The sequence below is a fragment of the Taudactylus pleione genome, unplaced genomic scaffold, assembly GCF_031769625.1.
Source record: "Taudactylus pleione unplaced genomic scaffold, aTauple2 ptg000005l, whole genome shotgun sequence".
NCBI lineage: Eukaryota > Metazoa > Chordata > Amphibia > Anura > Myobatrachidae > Taudactylus > Taudactylus pleione.
Window position 1 is genome coordinate 12,097,497 of NW_028284408.1, and position 18,451 is coordinate 12,115,947.

The 18,451-nt window shown below is 46.3% G+C and overlaps 1 protein-coding gene across 6 annotated transcripts in view; it reads right to left on the reverse strand.

Annotated features, from left to right (window-relative positions):
• Nucleotides 1-13,447: 13,447 nt before the first annotated feature.
• The window catches only part of ELF1 (E74 like ETS transcription factor 1), a 145,146-nt gene continuing 140,142 nt past the window's right edge, over nucleotides 13,448-18,451 (reverse strand). For all 6 annotated transcript variants that reach the window (XM_088481974.1, XM_088482102.1, XM_088482017.1 and 3 more), the window contains exon 9: nucleotides 13,448-15,052. In XM_088481974.1, the coding sequence (XP_088338100.1) occupies nucleotides 14,437-15,052 (616 nt within the window). In that variant the 3' untranslated portion in view covers nucleotides 13,448-14,436. The remainder of the gene's footprint in view (nucleotides 15,053-18,451) is intronic.

Genomic DNA, 18,451 nt, shown 5'->3' on the forward strand with positions numbered 1-18,451 from the left:
ACCTGCCTGTTGGGGCAGAGATTTAGGGATAAATTTACTATGCCGTGCTTTTAAAGGAGCAATGATATTAAATACAAAATGTATTTCATATTATTGACCTTTTGAATCCAGCGACTGAAACAGCCAAAGATATAGTGGCTTTCAAAAGCGCCCCATAATTTTGATCGTTTCTCCTAGCGGAGTTCTTTAAAAATATGTACTGTAATTGCAAAATGTAATAGCTTTTCTTTATCACTTACTAATTTTGAAAAGATGTAAGCTAGGGCTGCTATATGTCCCAGTTTTCCTGGGAACTTACTGGAATTGCAACCTGTGTCGGTTGGGCGGCGGCAGTTTAAATTTGGCGCTGGACGTGAGTCAATTATAGCTCGAGAGCCGGCAGCCAATCACGGCTTGCAGCGTCTTCGCATCTCCCGCTCTCGGCATCTGACGTCAGACCCCACTGAGCGGAGCCTTCAGTTCTGTGCTCTCGGCATCTGACGTCAGACCCCGCTTAGCGTAGCCTTCAGTTCTGTGCTCTCGGCATCTGACGTCAGACCCCGCTTAGCATAGCCTTCAGTTCTGTGCTCTCGGCATCTGATGTCAGACCCCGCTGAGTGGAGCCTTCAGTTCTGTGCTCTCGGCATCTGATGTCAGACCCCGCTGAGTGGAGCCTTCAGTTCTGTGCTCTCTGCATCTGATGTCAGACCCCGCTGAGTGGAGCCTTCAGTTCTGTGCTCTCTGCATCTGACGTCAGACCCCGCTTAGCGTAGCCTTCAGTTCTGTGCTCTCGGCATCTGATGTCAGACCCCGCTGAGTGAAGCCTTCAGTTCTGTGCTCTCGGCATCTGATGTCAGACCCCGCTGAGTGGAGCCTTCAGTTCTGTGCTCTCGGCATCTGATGTCAGACCCCGCTGAGTGGAGCCTTCAGTTCTGTGCTCTCGGCATATGACGTCAGACCCTGCTTAGCGTAGCCTTCAGTTCTGTGCTCTCGGCATCTCATGTCAGACCCCGCTGAGTGGAGCCTTCAGTTCTGTGCTCTCAGCATCTGACGTCAGACCCTGCTGAGTGGAGCCTTCAGTTCTACGGCGGACAAGGAAGACGGTGGATGAAGAAAGAGGATTGGTGGCTCCGGTCCTGCGGCAGAAGAGAGAAGATGAGGACCAGAGTGTGCTGCAGGTGATGGGAAGAAAAGAGCTAAACGAACTTTCCCACTGCAGCCTCTCCTAGCTTAGAGGTAGGTGGCCTTGGTAATTTGCTTACTCCATTCTCCCTAGACTACCAGGTGTCGGGCATTATGCACGTACATGCAATCAGGCCTCAGGCCTGTGGGGCATGTTAGCAGGACAGACGGACTGTGCCCACAATAAGTGATTCTGGGCATGAGGCCCAGGTCACTTTATATGCCCTATGGCAGTAAGGCAATAGCCTTAACCCCCAGTGAGTGGCTGGGAATTAGGCCCATTCCGCTCTTTAGTGGCAGATAGGTGATCTACTGTGTGGCATAAAGCCTCTTAATCATACTTGCCGACATTCAGCTCCCTCCTTCCGGGAGGGAGCTGAATGCCTGCATTCTGTGGGGGGCGTGGCCGGACTGTGATGCCGTTTTGGGGGCGGGGCTGGGGGCGTGACCACCCGATCGCGTCATCGTGGCCCTGCCCCCTCTGCACAATGCCGGAAAAAAGGCATTGTAAAGCAGGGGGCGGAGCCTCGATGACGCGATTCAGCGCGAATCGCGTCATCGGGCCCCCGGCAGCGGGGGTTTTTACTAGTAGTCTGGGGGGGTAGGCGGCAGCCGGGAGGCTTGCCTGCCTTTCCGGGGGGTCGGGAGCGGCACCCGATATTCGGGAGGCTCCCGACCAAATTGGGAGGGTAGGCAAGCCTGCTCTTAATCACATTATGCCACACAGTAGGCCCCCCTTATCTGCAATTTAATGTGAATAAGGAGCTATACTGTGTGGCATACTGTGTATAAGGGCATTACTACTGTGTGGTATACTGTGTATAAAGGGCACTACTACTGTTTGGCATACTGTGTATAATGGGCACTACTACTGTGTGGAATATTGTGTATAAAGGGCAGTACTACTTTGTGCCATACTGAGTCTATTACTGCATGGCATACTGTGTATAAAGGGCACTACTACTGTGTGGCAAAATGTGTATAAGGGCAATACTACTGCGTGGTATACTGTGTATAATGGACACTACTACTGCGTGACTACTGTGTATAATGGGCACTACTACTGTGTGGCATGCTGTGTATGAAGGGCACTACTACTGTGTGGCATAATGTGTAAAAGGCCAATTCTGTGAGGCATACTGTGTATAAGGGTTTCTACTACTGTGCTGTTGCTCTGAGGGCTTGCATGGGGGCCCCGGAGCCACTACTGTGCTGAACTTGCGGTGCCATTGTATTATTTACATTTTTTGTGGGAGGAGCATGTCCACGCCTCCCTTATTTTGCCACTCCACCAGTGTGTCCCAGTTTTTTCTTTTTAAAATATAGCAACCCTATGTTTTACATAAGTTTTCCCCAGGAGTCTCTGCTCTTTGTTGGAGATACAAGAAGGATAAAGGATCATTATTTCACATCTGGTGGGAATGTCAGTTAATTGCCCCATTTTGGGCAGCAGTCATAGCTTTGACATCAGAAATTCTTGGCTTTTCTGTTCCCGCTGGTCCAGATTTTTGGTTGCTATCCCACTCGGACATTCCTATTTTTCAATATAAAAAATCCCTGCTGAGACATATGAACAATGCGGCGAGAGCAGTACTCCCAGTTAGATGGCGTTCCCACCTCCCACCCACTATATGGGACTGGTGTCAAAAATTAGATTTTTATATGTACATGGATGACATATTTCACTCTACCCCAGAAAAAGTCGGATTTTACTGCCAGGTGGTTTAGTTGGTTAGAATACAAACTCTCTCCGTCATATAAGGATCTCATCCCTCAGACTCCAGGCTAATATTTATTTTTATATCTTTATTTTTTGTTACATAAGAAGTTAATTGATACTTGATTTTATGTGGATGCTGTACTGTTACGCATTTGATCTATTAACAAGATGTAACCTCTGACTTGTTCCGTTTGCACATCTCCTCATTTCAACTCTTCCTTCCCCTTCTTCCCTTGTCTCCCCCCCTTTCTGCATTGTCTATATATTGATTTTTGTTTTGATTATTTTGGTTTTTGAATATTATTGTTACAGTTTAAAATGTAAGAGCAATTATTTCTCTATATAAGTATATATGTTGGAAATGCAAATTTTTTTTCATTGAAAAATTTAAATAAAGAATTTATAAAAAAAAATAAAATATAGCAACCTTAATAAGGGCTGGTGCAGAGTTGCAGAGTCCTCCTCCTTGAACTGCCAGTCCAGTGTGCGATGAGCACTAAGAACTTCCAGCAGGAACCACCTGGCTTAGATTGCTTCTAGGGGCTGCAGAGTAAGTGGTTGTGCATGTGCAAAAATTGATGGGCACGCTGGTGGCGCGCAAAATCTCTTGTCAGTCTGAATGACGTCATCATTGACAATCCCCTGCAGCCCTCCTCAAATGTAAAGGTAGGAGCCACGGCTGATTATCTTGTAACTTATTCTACAACAAGATAATGCAATACCTCCCACTTCCTTAACGTGCGTACTGTTATACCATGCAAGACAGTGGAAACATCGGTAACAGCGAGAACCATCGAACACATTAACGGTTGACCTGACTCCATACAGGATGTGTGCCACTTCCTGCGTGCAACTAGACCTCAGGCTACGGCCGTCGCCGCAAGGGCTTAATTATGCACGCCCCTAAAATGCCGTCCAAACGCACAGACACGCCTGCATTTGCCCGTCCACCCCCACAAAACGACACTTCCTGTCAATCACTTCTCTCTGGGTCTGCGTTGCCTCTGTACACGCAGTACCCATCGCAATAGCTAGTTTGCGTATGCGCAGAGCTAAAACATTGGCCGAGTGTGTGCGTTCTCTCCTGTGCGTTCCTTGCTGAATGAGGCCTTCTGTCCCCTCCACTGGAATACACTTGGGAACACTCCCTTACTAAGTCAGATGTAATATTGCCAGCTTCAAAAGGTACTGAAAACTCACCTTTTCATCAAATCCTACCATCCCTCCTCCTACTTTTTTTTAATGTGGCCTTGTTTCTTCTGTATAATGGCTAATGTCTATTTATGTTGTGTTTCCCTTATAGTCCTGTGTGTTTTTTTGTGTGTGGTGGGATTGCATGTTTGTCATTTTTGTATATTTGGGTATTTCTGTTAAAGTCCAGTCATGCCTGGTGAGAGGCATCATAATCCTCCATAGTTCAATTAGGTGATATTCCTGTCAATCAATCCTACCTGTCAGAATCAATTAATTTACCTGCTGTTTCAGCAATCACGCCTATCTGAGGCTAGTCATTTTTTTTGGATGGTTTTTAAAATCGCTGCTTTATAAACCATTTTTTGTTATGCTATTATAGTCTTTGCATGGCCAAAAACATGACTGTGCATTGATGTTTTATTCTAAAGTGTGGATTCCCGGGGGGTTTTGAACCTTAGTAAATAGTAGGGTTCAAATCCAAGAAAAACACAGGCATGTCTGACCATGTAAACGCCGTTTCATGGGCGTGCGAAAATTAGCCATTGCAATCTACTTCACAGCACGAGAGCTCTCTGCATGTCAGAAGAGCTGCAATTTTTAAGACTCAACTTACCTGCTGCGCGACTGCCCGATGTGTGTTGATTTTACAGATATTTAGCAACTGCTATCCGTGAGAGAATGCAGTTGCGATTGTATTAGCGTACATCTCTAAATCAGGCCCTCTGTTTGCTCGCCCTTCATTGGGTACAGAGGCTCACTGAGTGCGGAACAGACTGCCTCTCCCTTTGACTCACCTCAACGTGCCTGTTAAGAGTGAGTCCCCAACCCTTTGTCTGCATCCTACCTAGTTTATTAGTTTACTGCCCGGTATTGTCCCGGTGTTAGCTTATACTTAGAAACATTTAACAAAACTCAATGTTCTTCCTTCCTCGCATTATCCTGCCGGCTACAACTGAATCCACTGTGCTAGATCATGACTGCATGTTATAGTATACATGTAATGTGGCATTATAGTATAGTACATTATATTAGGTTAAAGACAGCATGATAGTGTAAGGAAAGAAGCAGTGCTCTCACCTCAGTATATTTTTCTGACGGTCCAGACTGCAAAATTCCCCTGCCCTCCAGCACTGTGACACAGCCGAAAGACGCACAGCACTGATTTTTCATATAGAAATGTCAGTGCAGTGCAATTATTGGCTGGGTCACCATGCAACCCGCTGCTCAGATCTGCCCCGACTGGAAGTAGAATGCTAGCCAACCCCTCCACTTTGACTCTGGCCCTTCCATTTGGAGATGCCCCCGCTGCAAGGAGGATACCGGCCACGACCTCAACCCCAGCCCACCCTGCACTGGAGGCTAGCATTGCAGCATCACAGTCCCGTCCCCCCCCCCTCCTTTACCTGGTGCCCACCAAACAGTAAGTAAAATTCTGGATGGGGGGGTGCACGATGGGCTATGCTGTGATAAGGTTTGGTCCGCTGGGTTATGTGTGTGAACTGTTAAGGAGATAGAAGCCTTAACAAATGTGAGGATGAGGTCCAGGAGGGGATGTATTTGGCATCCCAGCGTGCAGGATGCCGACGGTATGAATACCAGCGCCGAAATCCCTGCACCAGTATCCCAACCGTCGGCATCCCGAAGGTAAGTATCTGTGTGTTAGGAGGAAATTAGGGTTAGCGTGCGGGGTTAGGCACCAGGGAGGGTGTGTTAGGATTAGGGTGCGGGAGGTAAGGTTTAGGCACTGGGGGGGTTAGGGTGAGGCGCCAGGAAGGGAGGGTTAGGAGAAGACTTGCCTTTAGTACTTATGAGTGTCAGGATGCCGCGCTGTCGGTATTCTGACCAACGGCATCCCAACAGCCGGGATTTCATAACCAACCCGTCCAGGGGTGGTGGGGCTAATAATGTTGTACAGCTGGCCTCTGACAGCTGGAGAGAGACAAACTCTGGTCTAATTAATCATATTTACATTATCTGGGACCTTACCTTGTTGGTTGTTTACCCACCCCGTAAAGATCAAAGTGCCTGTTAAAGACTGCTGCCTTTTATAAGTATAAATTGATACTTAATAAAATACCATTGCATTTTCATCTGTTGTCTACTTGCGTGAACTAAAGACACCCATATCTTCATAGTAACCACTGGCAGTTTATATGCATTTTAACTACAAAAACGAAAAGCACATGGATTCAGCTCTTACATTCATTATGTTGATAAATTGAAATAAAGTACATGTTCTATACCCATAAACAGGAACATTTAAACACAAACTGTTTCTTATAAATCACATTTTCCTGAGAGGTAAAAGTGCTTACATAGTCACAAAACAGGTAGGTGTATAGATTTGTTATTAGGTTGACTCCTTACAATTAACAGATTAATTTGAGATGATCGTATTTGGGCATCAGTTTCTAAAGTGGTGGCCCATTATCGTCAACCTTACACCAGTGATGTGGCGTCAATTGTAGCAGCAATTTGGAAGTCTTAGCACAACATAAATAAAATGATGCATCTGGTGCTCAGAGCCCGGTCGCTGATAGAATGCCCGATGTCTGCATTCTCAAAGTCCTGCCAGGAAGACTGAGGACTTGATTCAGAGACGCATACAAGCATCCACATTGCGTGCTTGAAAATATCCGCAGACTTACGCCTTCATTCAGAGTTGACTATCGCCCATATGCATCCACTTGTGAGAGCAGCAGTCATTATGATCAACACAGATATGCACCAGCCATAGCCATCTGTAATTACTGGGTCCTTGTGTGAATGCCCAATTGCTGCCCAGTTGTACCCATTTATAGCCACAAGTGGAGATCCAGCTGACTTCCATGCAACTCTGAATAGCTCCGAAGAGATGCAAATGTTTGTGTCGGTCGTCCTTGGACATATGCAATGCAAAAAAAATAAAAATATTGCAGTTTAGGCCGTTCACAGCTCTGAATTATGCCCTGAATATCTGAGTTTGGGGATAGATAAATTGTCATGCCTTCAGCATATGTTTGTTTTATGTCTATGTTCTATGTAAGCCTCATCTAGTCATCAGCCTGATAGCAGCTTGGTTGAACTTCACAGGCTTCCCTAGTTAGTCCCCAATGCTCTCTGGGTAAAGGATTGTTGTGGTGTCCATCTTCGTTTTTCAGATGGTCCCCGCAAACAGATGCATATATATTCCTCCCCTCAGCACAGCATCGATGGTAAGATCCCTGACCGGTAATGCAGTTATGGTGTTTTTTATATGTTTGCATTGCATCACATCTGTTCATACTGTAATTGCATTATATTATTGTTTGCATTGCCGCTTTACTATTGAATTACATTTCTCCTATTACCTGTGGTGTCCCTCCCCGCTGTGACACCTGACGGCTTTAGTGCGCGGGACGGAGCCGCGCACTGGCAAAAAACGGTGTGTGGCCTTGTGGAAAGGGGCGTGGTCTTGCGGCTCGAACTCCGTAACAACTCTGATGGGGTGGGGGTTCCCGGAGGTGCTGACTGCACCCGGGGACCACTCAGCAGGCAGTGCTGGCTCCCTCACTGTGTCAGGAGCAGAGTGCTGCACGTAATGTTACATGAAGCACCTGGCTCCTGTCACTGAGTGGGAGTCTGCACTTTGGGGTCACCACCCAGCAAGTGACACCTGGGTGCAGCCCGCACCCCCCTTGTTACACCACTGCCTATTACTACAATAAACTCCTGTCTTTACATCTAGATTGGAATGGTTATGATGTCTGTCAAATTATATAGTAAGGACAGAACATTTACTATTCATCCATTTGTCAAAGCCACCAATGTTAGGCAGCTTTGACTGATGGATTAAGAACAGCAACAGAAATAAATATATAACAGATGGTTTAGCATTTATATCTGTTACCACATTAAAGCCATTGGCCAAAGCTGCCGATCATCGGTGGCTTTGACAAACAGCTGAATAGTAAATCTGCCCCGAGGTGACAGATCAAAGGATCCTTTGTTGGGGATTACCTCATCTCAGTTATCGGGGAAAGGGGCAGTACCTGAAATCTGGAGTGGTGGACATCTATTAAACAGAGTTTCAAACCATGAACACATGGAAAAGTTTTTGTTTTCTTCTTTCAAGCATTAGCTACCATTGAAATATGTAGGAAGTAGAAGGTGTAGATAATATAGAACAACTGAGGCCAATTCAGAGTTGGGTGCCAGATGGCATCAATTGTGCTCGTACTGTGTGCACAGAAATTGGCTATTCACCCATATGCAAAGTTACACACATCTACAATTACACCACACCTATAACATCACTTGTGGGAGCAGCCAGCGTCAGTATGTACTTGCTTCAGCCCTATACCTGGTGCAGGATATCTGTCTGATATCAGACTGATCTATGTGTATGCACGCAATTCTGTTTACAAACCCGCCACACGCTACTACGCAATTTATCCTACATGCGAACACCCCGATACATACATCTGTAAATCACCCGTGGTTGCTCATAGTTACGTACACTCGGTGACGAGCATGCACATAATAATTTATAGCAAGTAGATCCTTCAGTTGGGCTATGTGATAACAAGAAATATGTAAGAACTTTCCTTTGTTATCTCTGTTTCTACGAAGTCCATAGGGTCCACAGGGTTAACCTTGGGGTATAGCTGGATCTGGATCCACGGGCACCACGCAGTTAAAGCTTTTGCTGCTCCCAGGATGCACTTGGGTCCATCCTCCTCTATACCCCACCCCCGAGCCACAGGCACCTCAGTTGGTAAGCAGCCAAGGCCGGAGGAGGAGACTAAACAGAGAGAAGGAAGACTGGAACACACAAGAAACCATACTCACAGAAATGGGAGACGGAAAACCGGTGACCAGCCACACAGCCCATATGAAGCCAGGTGCGTTAGGGCGGGTGCCCTGTGGACCCTATGGACTTCGTAGAAACAGAGATAACAAAGGTAAGCTCTTACCATATCTCTTGTTTTCTACTTCAGGGTCCATAGGGGGTCCACAGGGTTGACCTTGGGGATGTCCCAAAGCAGTTCAACTAAGGGCGGGGACGCTCCTGTGCAGAAAGGAGAACCCGGCGCCCGAAGGATGCATCCTGAGAGGCAAAGGTGTCAAACACATAGAACCTCAAAAATGTTTGAATGGAAGACCAGGTGGCCGCCTTACATAGCTGAACAGCAGAGGCGCCACGTCTAGCAGCCCAAGAGGGACCCACAGAACGAGTGGAATGACCCTTAACCGAGGCTGGCACAGGTAAACCCTCCTGTGCATAAGCCTCACAAATAATGGAACAAAGCCAACGGGCTAACGTTTGTTTGTTGGCAGGCCAAACCCTCCTGTGAAAACCAAAAGAGGACAAACAATGAATCAAACTTCCTAACAGAAGCAGTCCGGTCCACATAGATTCTAAGCGCACGGACTACATCCAAGGAAGCCTCACCAGCTGAAAGATCAGGTGACTGAAAAGCTGGCACAACAAGTTCCTGATTGATGTGGAACTTCGAAACCACTTTAGGTAAAAACTCAGGATGAGTGCGGAGCACCGCTCTGTGCTGGTGAAAAATCAGAAAGAGGGGGGCGACAGGAAAGCACCTCCAACTCTGACACCCTCCTGGCAGAAGCAATTGCCAGGAGAAAAACGGTCTTAAAGGTTAACCACTTGAGCTCCACCGACTCAAGAGGCTCAAAAGGAGGATCCTGCAGGCCCTGAAAAACCACCGCCAAGTCCCAAGGAGCCACAGGAGGCACGAAGGGAGGTTGGATTCGGAGAACACCTTGGAAAAAAGTGTGAACATCTGGCAGTGTAGCAATCCGTCGTTGGAACCACATGGACAACGCGGACATATGAACCTTCAGAGAGGCAAGGCGTAAGCCTAGGTCCAAACCCGATTGAAGAAATTCCAAGATTCTAGCATGGTACTAATAACCGAACCCGAGAAGCCCCGAGACCTTAAGACGGCTGTCTCAAGAGCCCAGCCGTCAAAGACAGCCGACCCAGATCTGGGTAAAGGCAGGGCCCTTGAGACAATAGGTCCTGACGCTGAGGAAGAAGGTACGGAGCGTCGGTGGAGAGGCTCCTCAGATCGGAGTACCAAGGACGTCTGGGCCACGCCGGAGCCACCAGCACGAGCGTGCCGCCGTCCTGCTTGAATTTCCACAGGACCCGAGGCAGCAGGGATATCGGAGGAAACCGATACGCCAGGTGAAGTGACCATTCCCCGGGATGCACGTCGTGATGGCTGAGGAAGTCCGCCTCCCAATTGAGGACTCCGGGGATGAAGACCGCCGAGATCGCTGGAATGTGGCACTCTGCCCAAGCAAGGATGTGAGATACCTCCGACATCGCAGCCCGACTGCAAGTTCCTCCATGGTGGTTGATGTACGCCACTGTGGTGGCGTTGTCGGACTGAACTTGAACCGCCCTTCCTTGAAGAGCGGTGCTGGACGACTGCAGGGCCCTGTACACCGCCCACAGTTCTAGGATGTTGATGGGGAGAAGTGTTTCTTCCGCAGACCAATGACCCTGAAGTGACAACAAGCCTGTCATTGCCCCCCAACCCCGGAGACTGGCATCTGCTGTGAGCAGGACCCAGTCCGGGATCCAAAAGGGGCGCCCCTCGACCAGATGAGCTGTCTGAAGCCACCAAGCCAAAGACTGCCGAACCTCCGGGGACAACACCAGCATCTGAGAGTGGATCCAGCGAGGTAACCCGTTCCATTCTGATAAAATCAGCCCCTGCAGGGGCCGTGAATGGAACTGGGCAAATTCCACCATGTCGCATGCCGACACCATGGACCCCAGAACTCTCATAGCCGAATAGACCGACAGGCGGCAACTGCTCAGGCAACTGTGTATCCGCAGCTGTAAGGAGGAGACCTTCTCCGGAGTCAGAAAGATCCTTTGCTGACGAGAATCCAGCAGGGCTCCCAAATGAACCATCTGCTGTGATGGAATCAGGGAGGACTTTCTCCAATTTATCAATCACCTGTGCGCTTGCAGACAAGCGATCATCAGGTGGAGATGTTGAAACAGTACCTCCGGGGAGCTCGCCAGCAAAAGGAGGTCGTCCAGATACGGCAGCAGCCGTACATTCTGGTTCTGAAGATGTGCGGCCATGATTGCCATCACTTTGGTGAATACCCTCGGTGCCATGGAGAGGCCAAAGGGTTGCGCCCGGAACTGATAATGATGCTGAAGGATAGCGAACCTCAGATACCGCAGGTGCGAAGGTGCTATCGGAACATGGAGGTATGCGTCCTGGATATCCAGGGACACCATGTAATCCCCAGGTTCCATCGCCAGAATGATGGAACGTAACCTTTCCATCCTGAATTTGGGAACTCTGAGGAATTTGTTCAGAGACTTCAAATTGAGGATAGGGTGATGAGAACCATTGGGTTTCTGCACCAGGAACAGAGTAGAGTAGTACCCCGTCCCTCGTTGTGATTGAGAAACGGGATCAATGACCCCTGCTTTCAGCAAGGACTCTCTAGCCTCCTGAATCTGAAAAGCCTTGGTTTTGTCCTGAGAAGGACTCGTGCAGAAAAACTGGTGGGGCGGTCTGTGCCGAAAAGACAGGGCGTACCCCTGGGAGACCACTTCTCGAACCCAGACATCCGTGGTGGTATTGTGCCAGCACTGGGCAAATTGAAGAAGTCGGCCTCCCACTCTGGAGTCCCCCAGAGGGAGGCCCGTCCCATCAGGCAGAAGGTTTATCTTCCTGTTTAGAAGAAGGGCGCCTGGCACTCCAGGCCTGCTTCTTGGGCTTCGAGGCTGTCTTAGTCGCCGACTGCCTCAGGAAGGACTGACCCTTGGCCTTTCCCTGAACCCGAAAGGCTGAACTTCTCACCTTAGCCGGCACTGAAGCCGAAGGGAGGAAGGCAGACTTTGATTTAGCCAGAGTATCCACTATTTTGTCCAAATCTGGACCAAATAGCAACTCTCCATTAAAAGGCAAGGCCTCCAGCTCTCAATGGCCTTAGCCACCCAAGAGATGGCCATGGATGGATGGGCCACTGCCCCAGAGAGAGAGTAGATAGTCTTTAAACAAGTCTCCACTTTCCTGTCCATGGGATCCTTCAGGGAGGAGATAGACGGAAATGGCAAAGTAACGCTTTTAATTAAGCGGGTGACATGGGAATCCACCGCAGGTGGGGTTTCCCATTTCCTGCAATGAGCCTCAGGAAAAGGATAGTTGGATGCCAACCGTTTCTGTGGTTGGAATCTCTTGCTGGGCAACTGCCAGGCCCCCGCCATATGATCCATCAACTGGTCAGACAGGGGAAAAACAGTCGAAGCTACTCTGGCCTTTTTAAAATTAGGATACTTCGACCTGGGAGCTGGCACATCCTCCTCTATATGAAGGATGGCCCGCACCGCCCTAACCAATGCCGGCACATTAATGGAGGACTTACTCCACCTCCTGGGCCCCGGCATCCGAGTCAGAGTCCTCATGTACCTCTCAGTCATCCGAAGACACGTCCGTGTCCGTGAACTGCGCGGCCAGCGAAGCCGGAATGGCTCACTTGGACCCCTTTGGGGGCAAATCACTGTGTAACATCGACTGAAAAGCCGACAACGAGGCCGCCAGGCTCTGAACAGAGCTGGAGAAGACATCCAACCAGGGAGGGGGTACCGCCTGAGGATACCCCTGAAAGGGTACCATTGACTGCTGCGTCACTGTGGGAGACTGTACGTACACAGGCAACCCGAATAAGGACCCACAGTCTGAGACCCGGGGGGAGACTGCAACAAATGCGGAACACCCGGGGAATGGGGGATGGTAGGCTGGGGCAACGCCCTAGAAGGGACCGTAGTCGGGACCGCAAGACGGTCCGCAATTGACGCCAGCACTTGTGAAAACATCGCCCAAGGAGGATCCAGCGCCACCGGAGGTTTAGAGGGACCAGGTACCGGCTGGCACCGCCCAGACAGACCGTAGTGAATCAGGCCCAATGTCAAAATGCAAGAGCTACTTTCATGTTATGGTCCAAAACAAACTTTACTGATCAAAGTAACAATATACAGCATATATAGTATATGATATAATGTTTAAAGGGAAGATGGACTTCTTAAAACAGAAATAATTGAACAGACCCATTTCTGTTTGTTAGTATCATCATCACGGCCCTGCTCATTTCACTGGAGAAATGGATTGGTTGCGGTTGTCCATTTCTTCCCAAAATATATCTCCTGGAAATTCAAAGAGAGTAGGTATGTGATATGTGGTGGTCAATGTATGGCAAGTCAACTTTTCATACCCACATCCCTTTGCTTCACTAGCAAGTATATGCTCTTCCGTCACATACAATGCAGTCATAACGATTTGTAAGTAGGCATCTGAAAAGATTATTATTTTCTGTGAACATGATTTATTTTCTTAATAAACCAATGCAAAATACAAAAACAGGCTGAAAGATATTTCAACAGTTTAAATTTTTTTAAATACATATTCATTTTCTATCAATACATAAAGTATAACATTTGAACTCTAAACATATATTGATCTCTCCAGTCTATAAAAATTAATTTTGCTTTGTTGGAATATATCTGAAGACATAGAAATTATTTTATTAATTTGAGAATTAGCAATTTTTTTCAGAGTTTTAAGTAAATATACATTATTTACAATAAAAAAGCTCTTCTATACCATTGCATCGCTTTCACTTCACCTGCAATATTTGGATGCAATGTTTAGCTGGATTAAACAAAGGCACAGTAGTTATTGCTAAACATTAATATTACATAGAGCAAATGCAGACCAGAATGAGAATAAATGCCTTTATAACAGTGCAAAAACATCAGTGACGTTGAATATGATTTTTATAGGATTTTTTGTTTTATTTGCTGGCTCTTAAGTAGTCATGTATCAGTGATGAGATACAGAAGGAAAGTCTGTACCTAAAAATGCAAAAGCTGTATACGTTTATCTTATTTACAGTCTAACAAAATAGAATTTACAGAAAACACAGCTTATGTGAACACACTTAAAGATTGTCAATATATGCATAACAATATGTGCATTAAGACAGTAAAAGCTTGTCCTCGTGGCACAAAAGGCACATTCCTTCAGCACAGGGGTCCTGGAACTAGCAAAACACCCAAGTGGAAGTTATATTTTCTTTCCTGACTGCAATTCCAGAAAATGAATTAAAAAAAGATCAAAGTCAGCTGAAGGCTAATTAAAAGTTTTACTGCTACGGTATCGCGTAATGGGACCCCTATCAACAAAATATACATGTATGTATATATGTATTCACACACACACACATATATATATACAAATATAGCTACAGAGAGAGAGAGAGAGAAAGATGTGCTTTGTAGAATATTGAGGAAGAGCCCATCACATTTGGAGATCATTAAATATATAAAGGTCTTCTTTTCATCAATTTGAGTCAAATTCCCATAGGTCACTTTCCTTTTTGATTTCCATATGGGATGAGAATCCATTTGGGCTGGTTACCACCAAAACACAAGGTGGCTGGAATTGCTGCTCAGTTTGCTCAGCTATCTCTGCTGTGCCTTCGTGCAGACCTTGGTTATTGTTAACTGGAATAAGTGTCTGTTTGGATTCAGGTGATTTGATTACTGATGTGATGACTGTGCCTGGAGTTTGGTTAACCAGAGGTGAAGTACTGGTTGAGAAGGTCATTACTGGAGTGGTCGCACTGAAGGCTGGAGATGAAGGCACATTGACTGTTCCATTGCAAAGGCTTTGAACATTTCCATTGAGAACCTGCTGAACCTGGCTCGAACTTAGAACAATGGATGTTGGAGGTGAACAGGTTCTCTGAGGCTGTAGCACCATGTTATCCTTGAGTACTGTCATCGGCTGTGCCGAAGGAATGGCTTGTAATATGAATTTCTGCGAGCCTGCTGCAGCTCCTGGGTCTGTGCTGGTTATAACTGTGGTGAGAGGCACTGTTTGGAGTGTTACAGTATGCAGCTGTTGATTGCCAGGCGAAACCACTACTGGAACCTGACCTGGAGACTGGATAGTCCTAAAAAGATATAAAATTGTACAAAATTATTTAAAGGAAATAACCCATTGCATATTTTTCCAACAACATTTATAACAATGATTTCTTTGGTTCACAGATCTAAATAAAATTTCAACACTGTTTTGCATACCTGCTATTAAACAAACAACAACGACAGGACCCAAATGCTCTGAGAAAAGCACCATGTTCATGCCTTTCATATAGAGACTTACCATTTTTCCCACAAAACACATGGTCAAACAGATCTAGCAAGAAATATATGGGAAAGTCCAAACTAACAAAAATAGTAAAGCTACGTAACTGAAATAAAACTCACAAATGTTGCTCAAATGTGATTTAAAAGTATAAGGACCCATTAAACATACAGTATATAATAGTGCTTTAATGGTACTTGAAGGAAATCTTTACTGGAATACAGTTACTGTGCTACATAAACAAAACAATAGCAATCTCAATACCAAAATTAGTCTCAACTGTTTAAAATACATTGCAAAAAAATATCCTTCTTAAATAAGACATTGTTCAGCCCATAAATTATGAGAACCTGAGATGTGATATTATCATTATGCAACAAATGCTGTTGGTTTGAGCTTGCAGTAAGGACTGCCATGGTGCCAGCTTCCACAGACATTTTATTCTTAGAGATAGCCAACCATGATAATTCAACAGGGCCGTAAGAGGGATTTTCTGTGCCCTGTGCCGGCCATGCCCCCTGAGAGCATGACATCATGGATGGTGGGTGGGGCTGGCAGCCCCTGTAATTACAGCTCTGAGTGGAGCATCCTGAGATTACTCTGGGTGGGGGTGAGCTGTAGGGTGTCAGTCAGGAGCTCTCGGAGAATGCTTGGGCGGCACTAAAACAGCGATTCTGGCTGCTCTATGTGCGTCGATGTTATCGATATTTATGCAGGTGATGTTGTACACACATGAGAAGGCAGCAGTGAGCAAACCTTATGCTCGGGGGATCTTTGGAACTATTAGCATGTTTTCGCAGCTGCGTACTGTGCAAAAATGCAGCTACGATGGCATTAGCGTCCCTCTCTGAATCAGGTCCATAGTCCAAGTCAACATTTTGATGGTCTATAAAATGTACCTGTCGATATTACGGTGTTTATGTTTTGAATGTCTCAATCCTGGCTGTCTAAGTAATATACCCAACCCCTTTAACGGGTAGTTCACTTTTTATCTGCTATTTTATTTCACCTTTCACATAATAAAGACTTATGGAGCATACACACGGTCAGATTTGTCAGATGAATGATTTGAACAATTTTACCAAAGTTTTGAACGATTTGAACGATTTTTGACTGCATTAAAATGAATGGAATCGTCCAAGTCTGACTGCAAACACATCAGATGTCAGATATCGTTATCTGACAAACGGGAACGCGCATCGTTCATCGTTCAGGCATGTCAGATATGTCAGATTTTCCTTCAGATATGAACGACTGAACGATTTTGAAATCGTTATCGTTAAGATCTGAAGGAAAAATCTGACCGTATGTATGCACCATAAAAAGGTACATTAAGATTAAATGGTGCAATTGGCAGAACTGTGGGCCTGATTCAGACCATGGTGCGCATGGGCACGACAGAGGCGCCTCCGTCGTGCGCATGCGCGAGACCCGAATAACGACGGCCAAGCCGTCATTAAGAGTCTCGCACCAAAGGGGGCGTGCTGTGGATGGTGATTGACAGCACGCCCCCTTTGGTGGGCGTGCCGGGGGCGTGGCTGCCCAGACGGAGGCGTTCCCATGGGAAAGCCTACCATCTGGGTCCAGCCCCACTGACATCACTAGTGATGTCAGTGGGAGTGCTCTCTGCTCTGATAGAGCCAAAAGCACTCCTGGGCTTGCGGCAGCGAAACCCTACCACAGGGTCTCGTCGCAAGCCCGATGGTCGCGATGGTCTTGACCATCACGACCATCATTTTGGCCGCTGACTATAGCTGTGGGTGGTAACCCACAGCTATGCGAGTGGCCAGGAGGCCGCTCCAAAAAGGAGCAGGGACGGCCCTGATTCAGAGCGAGCACTCTGTCAGAGCGTCTGGATCTGAATCAGGGCCTGTGTTCTAAAATTATGTTGTTGTATTTCAAATGTCTGAACATAGTACGCCCTTCCAGTACAATAGATGTTGATGGTAATAGCAATCAGCATGAAAGAGAACAAAGAAAAACTAAAGCATGCACGTTTTCATGAGTTTTTAACTGCGGAACATGTGTGAGCGAGCCCACAAAATACATAATCTAGCTCAGTGGTCTCCAACCTGTAGCTCGCGAGATACCGGTAGCTCACGGTCTTAATTTTGGTAGCTCACCAGTACTGCTGATTCAACTAGGAGGAAGTGACCTCTGAAGTGTGCTCCCCCGTGGCATTGACGCCATAGGTGCAGCCACAGGGAAGCACGTCGGGTGATTGCCGCAGCCTCTACAGCAATCACCTGACATGCTTCCCCGTGGTTCCACCCATGACGTCTACGTCACGGCGGAGCGAGTGAGTCCCGCCCAGCCCTGCCGGACAATCACACAGCAGCCCTACGTATATCTTTTGCTCCTCTACTGCACGTACCAGCTTGGAGCCGGTAATTAACAGTGAAATGTGCCTGTGCTTAAACTTTATTTACCAACTACAAAACTATCACTGTAATAATTAAATGCATTATTGTTTCCTATGAAACATTTTTTTTTTTTTTTTACTTTTCATTAAATGACCTTTAATTGTCCGGTTATTAGCCAGATTTTTTTTTTCTAAAATTTTAGTACCTCTTCAGGAGGTTTCATTATTCTAAAGTAGCTCACACCTCAGTTAATGTTGGAGACCACTGATCTAACTTATATTTAATACCTTAAATTCATCATATACAAAAGAATTGCATTGTCTAACAAATGTACTTATTCCCCTAGTGTTTTTGTGCTATATAGTGTGAGACGCATGACAGAACTTATACAGATGGTTAATTTTGCACTTTAGCGTCTGTTTCACATCGCAGGTGCAGTCAAATGTGATTGTAGTGTACTGAAGATTTTGAACTTGTACTTTTCTCACATTCCTGGTTGTGTAAATTAACACATTGTTGTGTGTCGGGACGCATGGTGCAGTTCAGTCATAACGGTTCCCGGTTTATTGCCTTTTTTCTCAGATTATAGTCCTTAGCTCACAAAAAAACGCTATTGGTATACAAGTTGCATGTACTTTGTGTTTCTTTCGCAATAGCAGTGCAAACCAGACGCACATTCAGAACGATGGGACGCATGGCTCGGCTTAGTTATACAGGTCGAGTTTCCCATATCCAAATTTTCAGAAATACGGAATATTCCGAAATACGGAATATTTTTAGCATAACCGAGATAGTGAAACTTTTGATTTTTGATGGTTAAATGTACACAAACTTTATTAAGG